This window comes from Notothenia coriiceps, unplaced genomic scaffold (assembly GCF_000735185.1).
Source record: "Notothenia coriiceps isolate Sejong01 unplaced genomic scaffold, NC01 NC01_scaffold00033693, whole genome shotgun sequence".
NCBI classification, from domain to species: Eukaryota; Metazoa; Chordata; class Actinopteri; order Perciformes; family Nototheniidae; genus Notothenia; species Notothenia coriiceps.
Window position 1 is genome coordinate 538,294 of NW_011366394.1, and position 9,111 is coordinate 547,404.

The window sequence follows — 9,111 nt, forward strand, 5'->3', positions numbered from 1 at the left end:
TGTGGGATGAACCTGTCCCTGAGTCTGGTGGTTTTAGTCCTGATACTGGAGAGAACTTTGGGATTTTCGGCTTTGCACAACATTTAAAGGTCCCATGTCCCTTTTTTAAGTCAAAAACAAACTCTACCAAAACAGATTTTGGTCAGCAAACACAAACATTCAGAGAGTCTGCATTGTGGCTTGAGTCCTGCTGCATGCTTGGAAATTCTAGGTCGGAAAAATGAGTGAGAAATGCTTTCCCTTTCTGTATTACGAGGTGAACTAGTGCAGACTGATTGAGTACAGCTGCTCCAGACCCAACTGCAGTCCTTATGAGAGAGCCTCTCCTCAGCAGCCAACATCACTTTATTTCCCCGCTTTACTCAGCATTCATTTCACTATTTAGTTTCACACTCACTGTTTGTGTTTCTGTGCTTGAAAACTTCATGCATGAGTAATGAAACCAACTCTGACCTTTTGCAGTATGTACACAAGCACAAGCTCTCGTTGTCTACATATTTGTAGATCTGCTCTGACCGTTAGTTACGTCACAGATCTGGTTCCTACACACACACACGCACACACACACACACACACACACACACACACACATACACACACACACACACACACACGGGCACGAGACATGATTATCATCTCTTTAACTTCCGAAACGACACAAAACCCGCTAGCCATGCAAGGTCATGACGACACGCAGCCACATATTCTCTATTTGTTCCCTTGCGAGCTTTCACACACACTTCTAAACACACACCGCCTCCCCACAGTGAGGGATTAAGCCCTGTGCTAATCAGTTCTGTGATTTCTGTCAGCAGAGCTTGTTTGGGTTCAGGAAGATTAGGTCTTCAAAGCTTTGCCAAAAGACATTATAGCTATTTTCCATATTTCTGTCCATTTTTGTTGTCTTCTGTAACACAATGTTGCTGTATGCTAGCTAGAACACAGGATGATGGCATGTATTTCAAAGTGTCTGTCCTTTTTCCCTGTTATGTGATTTTGTGACATCTCTATCTGGAAAGAAAGCTATTTGATAATTTTGAGGATCACTTGTTTCTAAGTCTGGCAGAGTTTTAGATGCTTTTAGCATAATTTAGGTTTGTGTTCAGCATGTATACTTTTGGTTTAATGTTGTCGCTAACTTGTATCATTGGCGTTTGGATATATTTTGGTCATGTTCTCAAATAAGCAATTAAAGTAACTATAGGCAAATGTCCTTAAGCTTCTTAATTTTTTTATAGAAAAATAATTGCCAAAACAATAATGAAAATAATCTTGTTTTTCTTCCCTAAAGCTGTGTATTGATAAATGAATGTTCTTAACCTAAGTTAACAGGGGATAATACATGGTTAAAGACTAAATTAAAATGTAGTCAGAAGCCAACCAAGAGCATTAGTATACTGTACAATGGACTGTATAAAGAGAGCTGCTTATTCAACTAATTGATGACTTGATTGACAAACGCCCAATCAGCAACTTAAGCAAAACTTTAAAAAAAAAAAAAAGTCAGTTTTCAGCCTGTTTAATTATGGAGAGTTCCTGTTTACCTATGTTTCTTATATAAAATTCAACTTGAGATTTTAGACTGACAAAGACATTTACACGTTTTTATTTTTGAGAAAACTGGGATGGACATTTTCTAATTTTTTGACATTTTCTAGACCAACCAATAATTAAAAAAGAGAATTGCCAGTTTAGTAATTATTACGTAATCAGTAGTTGCAGCAATGCCTGAAACAAATCTTCAATCAGGCCTTTCTGTTTGCTCACAGTTTTGCATTCAACATGCTGTTTTCCATTATCTCTAAATGTGCTCTCTTCTCTTCCTGTCTTTTTTTTTTGTTGTTTTTTTTTAGAGATGCTTGTCTACAGCCAGCTTCCAGCTCTGGAGGATTTTTGTCTTGTTGTCTGCCATGTCTGCGATCAGGTGGTCACCCCCCAGGGCATCCTCACACACTACGGTAAGACACGCACGCACACACACACACACACACACACACACACACACACACACACACACACACACACACACACACACACAGTACATATACACCCAATCACACACACACAGCAGACAGAAGCCCACATGCTCTATGAAGATGAAAGAGAAATAAAATGAAGGAGAAATTAATTGATTTGTTTCCAAACATGTATTTTTCCTCACACATTCACAACATACTGAAAACAGTTCTAAAATAAGTATACATTTCCTACAAAGATAGGAGAAAGGAGGCTCTGGGAGGAGAAGTGTGTAGATTAGACTTTTTCCATTCTATTTCTTACATTACCTGTTTCATATACTATGGCAAAACCAATGCAATAAGTACGTCCAGTCCTTTTAAACGTGCCTTATTAGAATTACTCCTTTTCTTATGCTTTAGTAAGCAGATACATGCACAGACAATGACCAAACATGTTGATATTTGAAATGTTAGAGCAGCATTATGACTTGTTAGAGAGGTTTCCTTACATCTCAGGTCCCATTTTAGGACAATGGCGGACATGGCTTTATTAAATACTGGTACAGGTACTTTGAACTGTTTGTACAAATCCAACTACAATTAATTCAAGTTTATTTATATAGCCCAAAATCACACATCCTATTTGTCTCAGAGGGCTTCACACGTCAACAAACACAATTGGCAATGTAAAACATTGTATTTATAATTTACAATAATTTATTGTTTAACATCTTCTACAATAATGATAATGTGATGCAGGTTTTCAGGGTAAAAGAAAGGTTGTCTGTGGAGCACTAAGAAGCATTACTCCATATATTACCTTATCAGAAATGTACCCTAATGGTAATATATGTCCATATTGGCTTTTAAATTGAGCCATGCATTTGCATCAGTGTGAATTGTGACGTTTTAGTATTTAGTATTTTTATAGATTTGATTGATTAGGTTACATTAGATAACATTTAAATATTTTTTGAGATTGAAAGCAATTTGTGTACAGTAAATGGAAAATGGCTCTCAAGTATTCATTCATTCATTCATTCATTCATAGGCTCTCTCACTGTTGGGTCAGGCGCCCTCTAGTGGTGGGATAGTGGTTATTGAAATGTCTGGACAAACATAACTAGGATTATTAATTTGCTAACTATATTGGCTTGTTATGAATTACACTGATGAGGTGAATCCATATGAAAGTGTCACCGATTTTCCTCAGTAACGTATAAGACATGTCCACAATAGCAGGAAAACTTGCATTCTCATGGTACTTGTTATGCGAGAGTGTAAATCCGTAGAGAATACTTGATTGAGATTTTGACAACCTTGATTTATTAAGACTAAACTAAGGTACCAAATGAAGGTTAAACACTTTCTTGATTGTTGTTTTTAATGTCCTTTTTTAATTATTTTTCATCACTTTTTGCATCAATAGCTCGGTCAAAGCAACATGTTTCCTCCTGTTTAAGTTTAGGGTGTTTTATAAAATGTCACTTTTTTTCGTCTTATTTTTAGCATATTTAGATGATTATTTGAAGGAATATGAAGTTCTGATTTTCTTTTTATGATGTTTTATCTTTTGATATGGTGATACATAATGTAAATGTGATGATGTATATTCATTTAACTCTGTGTGTGGTGTACTGGTTATGCCTCTGCATTCTTATAATCATCATCCAACTAGCTATAGCTTCGTCAATGATTCCTGTGCATTCAACCTGCCAAACTGAGACACGCTGTGACATGCACAATTTCTATGTACCTTTGTTTTTTATTAATAAAAATGAATGATTTGTTTTCAGAAGTCTCTAAAGTGAACGTCCTGTCCATCTAAAATGTGTGTGTTTGGATGTAGACACTTTACACTCCAGTGCGTGTGTTTGTCTATCCTCTTCCTGTCATACCTCAAGATGGAAGCCAGTTAATTTAAAAATAATTTAGCTTAATCACTCATTCACATTTGCCTCTAGCCGTGTGTGAAATATATGATTTTATGGTGCCAAATATATAATTTTGTCCAGATTCAACTGCTCATATAAGATACAATGTAAATATAAAGTGATATCTTTAAAAATAAGAACTATTTAGAAGGTTGAATAATAAAAGTGAGAGCATTTGAGGACATCTTTTTGACAAACATCCATTCTTTTGACTCTTAAAGAGATAGAAAATATATGCTTCCTGTTGTGTCATGTGACCTCATGATCACTGTGCGGGAAACAAACACAACTCTGAGTCAGAGTCATCGTTTGTGTGTGTGAGAGAAAGAGAAAGAAGAGAGAAAAGGGAAGTGCACTGTTGTGTGTGGGTGTGACAGAGGAAAAGACAGGAAGGGTTTAACCACAGATTAACATATAAAGTGTGTGTGGACTGTGTGTGTGTTGATTTGACATGATTTGAAACGACAGTAAACATTAATCAAAGTAATTTCCGTGCTCTGGTTTAACACTGTCATTTCCTCTTTATCTCCACCCTGCTCTGTCTAATATCATGGGATGTAAGCATCGTGCAACAGACCTAAAGATCTGTTTATCCGTTGAACAAAAGTCAGATAAGTTTGTTCGGTATAATCTTAATAGCAGAAATATTATGATCTATTGACATGTTTCCTGTAAAAAAAAAACGAAACCATGCACTTCCTCTTCTGACTTTGCACTTTAAACGCCGATTCTGTTTTCAGCCACAAGAGGTCCACGTAGCGCTGTTAGCTTGACCTACTGAGCCACTTTGAGAAGCTAAGCATCCTGGGACAGTTTGTTTCAGTGACCTCGGATTAAGGCCTGTTTTAAATTCACATATAAATGCAAAATGTGATGTGTTGTCTCCTTTGCAACTCCCTGGCAATCACTAATAGTACTGTACTGTTTAGACTCAAAGCAGGGCCCAATATTCATATACTTCTTTGGTCTAATAAAATAAAATACACTTTTCGGGGTATACAATGTTAAATGACCCTATTTTTATCGTAAAGTCCCTTAATTGGTCCACTAAATACTGCATATGCAAGTTCATTCTCTTTGGTATTCTACTTCAAATTGTGTTAATGCATTGGAATAACTGATGGAATAACATTTCAATATAATTAGGTCTTACATGATTAAATGTGACACATACAATGAATTGAATGATTGGATTGATTGACGTAAACATGTTGTTATTATCCAGAAAAAGCCAGATGGATATGTTTAGCCCTATTTTATGCTTTATTCCTTGTCCTTGTTATTGACAGGTCAACCTATGCCTATTGAATTACTGACACACTCACACAACAACACAGACTAAGAAACCACTGTTGTTTAATAACACTTGTTTGCAATAATGTAAATTAGACAACAAAATATTACGAATGTTAATTGTAAATTGGAATAACTTTTCTATTTTTCAAATATTATGTGCATGCCCTTAGGCAGTGGTGTAATGGGGATTTTTTTACTGGGTGGACGTGGGCGGGAGACACTATGGACGCGCTCGTGAACTGTCAACGGGGGGGTACACTGTGTGTGGACCTCTGTGTCGCCTGTCAGCGCAACTTACATGATGCCGTTTAGACAATATAATAATAAAGGGCGGTGCCAACCGTCAGCGAACCGATCCAGCCTTTCTGCGCGACTGTCACTCAAATGCTGGACATGGTCTCAATTTGTGGAACGCGGGACACATAATAAAAATACACACACACACACACACACACACACACACACACACACACACACACACACACACACACACACACACACACACACACACGCTTCAAATCCAGTTGCATAAATGCTTGAGCTTTTTATTATAATTACTGTGAAATCTGCCTATTATGTTTTCGTCATTATTACAAAAAATACACACTTGCAACGGATGACACTGGCAATGATTTTATATTTATTAGACTTTAAAAAAAAAAAAAATCATGCTTCAAATAAGTGGGGGTACGGCGTGGCGTACCCCCTCGTCCAACGCCCACTACACAACTGCCCTTAGGCTAATAGTGTTTTATTTTGTGTCTCTATCTTCACTTAGCTGTAACAATGTATGTATGCCCTATGTGGGACGAATAAAGGAATTCTGGTAGTTTTTGTCCTTTGGTATATTACCAATGATGTTCCAATAAAAAAGATAATGTTTTCTCAACTCAACATAATGTCACCTTGTAACTGTCCAACAGAGGGAAATCTGTAATGTGCCCACAGTCTGAACTTTTGAACCCCTATAGCTCCCTGCCTGTCCTCAACCTCTCAATCCTCCGGAAGTTGCCGAATAAGCACGACGTACACCGAGCATGACGTCACTATATCTGGTTCTTTCGTTTCGAGCCTGCTGCGTGCGAAGGAGAGAGAGAGAGAGAGAGAGAGAGAGAGAGAAAGCGAGAGAGCGAGAGAGCGAGAAAAAACGGCTCTCAGCAAAGCAACAAGAAGGAAGAGAAATGGCGACACTGGATCGCCAAATACCAAGTCCGGATAGCTTCCTGTGCGAGCCTTGGTCTTCCTTCGTCACCGCGGCTAAATTACGTTTTGTTGACAGTAAGTTTGCACGTCGGCAGCCCTTGTTGTTTTTGCGGACAAACTGTGGTGAAGTGCGTGGTCCAACAACTGTCTGTGATTGAGTAGAGTCTGCAAAGTAACTGTCAAAAAATACTATTATGAAATACCATATTAATATGTCGCTTGAACAGTCGAGAGATAAGCCTTACGGTGCATAGTTCGTAGCACTGGTGTGTGCAGTAATGACATTTCTCAACTGTGCAGGATGTAAGTTTGTTAGCTTTGACAGCTTCACTCATTTGGCTTCACTTTCAATAGGAAGCCAGCTCCAGTGCTAGCTAGCTAATAATGCTAACTGGTAGTCAGGCTCGGACCAGCATGGCTCCACTACGCATGGCCCAAAAGTTTGTTGTCAAAGGTGGGAAGTAACTAAGTACATGTACTTAAGTACAATTTTGAGGTACTTTTAATTTACTTGAGTACTTCCATGTTATGCTACTTTGTCCTACAATTCAGAGGTAAATTATTAATACCTTTTAGTTACTTTGCAGATTTGGATTAATAATGTGAAATATAATCAACTCTTAAATCAGACTTTAGTTCCACCTGGAGTAAACTCACAAGCTACCCTGCAGTACAAAGTCATTCAAACGAGCTGCACCTTTACCAGCTTTGATAACACTTTAATGATCAATCATTATAAAACTTTTTTTTTTTTTATTGTCATATGCACAAAGCTACAGTGTAGAAATGGCAATGAAATTCTTCTGACCTGAGCTCCTCCAACAATGCAACATATATAATAAAATAAAAAGTAGTGCAAAAAGTCTATATACATGTCAATAGAATATGAAATGAAATAATGTAAATTAAGACTAAATTAAATACGGTTTATTGCGGTGATAACTATTTATATAAATTAGTATATTGCAATATGACAACAATATCATATATTATTCTGAGATGGACCAATCTGCACAAGAGTACTTTTAGTTATTTTAATGCTAATACTTTTGGACTTTCACTTGTCCTACTACACCATTGTACTTCCAGATCGGAGTACTTCTTCCACCTCTGTTGTCAATGCTCACCTGCTGGTTTGTAAAGTGCCTTTTGTGTTTTCTTCTGACGCAGACTCGTCCTCGGATGACAAACAGATTTACTGCCAGGGTAAAGCCGTGAGGCTCAGCAAAGAAGGTAAGGAAGTGAGAAAACACACTAATGCTGTCACTGTCAACACCATGATGCTCTGTTATTGTTTTGTTCTCTGCAGCCAGAGGTGTCATTTTCTCTGGGGACACAGGGACAACACTTCCTGACATGGCTGATAACGTTCAAATAACTATTTCAAAGCATACTCTGTAAAGAAATGCTCTGAAAAGTAGCTTGCACCAAGAAATAAACCAAGAAATAAAATATATTAAATGCTATCTAAGTATAGAATAATTAAATGGGCATTGTCATTAGCTAAAAACAAACAAGCCCCTTGCTTACTTATTACAAAATGATGAAATAACATGCATGCACTAACTTCAAAAACATCTTGACATGGATTCTTGTTTTTTCCCAATCTTGGAAATGATCCATTCTAACCTCAAATTAAATTCTGTTAAACCTCCTCTCACAAAAACATAATGACTGCGCCTCATACATACTTTTAAATGCATGTGTCTAATTGGGAAACACATTACTGGCTGGGAGTGTGTTTGAATTAGAAAACGGTATTACAGTGATCACCGTGTGTCTAATTATTAATTTCTACATGAATCTACATTTTGCCCATTAAAATTCAGCATCATAATTTCCCATAGCCTAAGGTGATGCATTCAGATTGCTTGTTCAGTTTTATTGTAAAAGAGTGCGAGGAAAAGCATCAGACCCCCCCCCCCCCTTTAGGAAAGCTGAAAACCAAAGATTGTTCCAAAATGTACGTTTCTCGATTTACAAATCAATTAACTTGCTAATTGTCTGTCGGCTCACTGAGGTTGCATTTTAGAAAAGCATATTAATTTGGAGTATTTTCCGAATCATACATCATCGGAGCTGTACAGTAACCTGAGATCACTAGATGTTTCTGTGTCTGTGCATGGTGAAGGTGTGAATACTTGCTAGACTCGCATACTGAGCGAATAATAATATAGATAGATTTAATCTATTAAGCACTTTTTCAAAACAAAGTTACAAAGTGCTTTCATATGATCCAAAACGAGCTGTTTCAGCGTAACAGCAGCATGAGGTAAGACAATCCCCACCTGTCCACATATACAACATCTTCAACAAACTGCAACACTAATACAAATCGACAAAAGAAAGTAAACAAACAAATAAAACATGGAGAAATCTGAGTAGCGGCTTAATAGTATAATTACTACGATTTGTGCTGTTCTGGAAAATACAATTCAACACAGCTGGAGCGCAGAATATGTTTCCGTTTGTAACTTTCGCTAACTGATCCATAATCTTTGGATAATGTTACATTATTCCTATATATACAAAAACACGTCAACTGAGCAGTGCTTTTAGGATAGTTGTCCTGTATGGTTTACGTAGTGTGGTGTTAGACTTGTAGGCCTCACCCTACAGTGGAGTAAAAGTACGTGCAAGTCTGTCTTATTGAATTTACTGTTTTGCTGTTTGAGTGAGAACTATTCTAGCCTGTATATCATGTACACGAGGAGGGGGCT

At 37.3% G+C, this 9,111-nt stretch overlaps 2 protein-coding genes across 2 annotated transcripts in view; both read left to right on the plus strand.

Annotated features, from left to right (window-relative positions):
- Positions 1-1,857: 1,857 nt before the first annotated feature.
- atxn7l1 (ataxin 7-like 1) overlaps positions 1,858-9,111 on the plus strand; it is a 32,314-nt gene continuing 25,060 nt past the window's right edge. The window contains exon 1 of the mRNA XM_010790051.1: positions 1,858-1,958. The gene's annotated coding sequence lies outside the window, so the exon portion shown is untranslated. The remainder of the gene's footprint in view (positions 1,959-9,111) is intronic.
- On the plus strand, positions 6,317-8,114 carry LOC104961707 (ataxin-7-like protein 1). The gene is made up of 3 exons (XM_010790040.1): positions 6,317-6,466; positions 7,562-7,624; positions 7,701-8,114. Exons 1-3 carry the CDS (start codon positions 6,370-6,372, stop codon positions 7,790-7,792), a joined length of 252 nt encoding a protein of 83 aa, XP_010788342.1. The 5' UTR covers positions 6,317-6,369; the 3' UTR covers positions 7,793-8,114.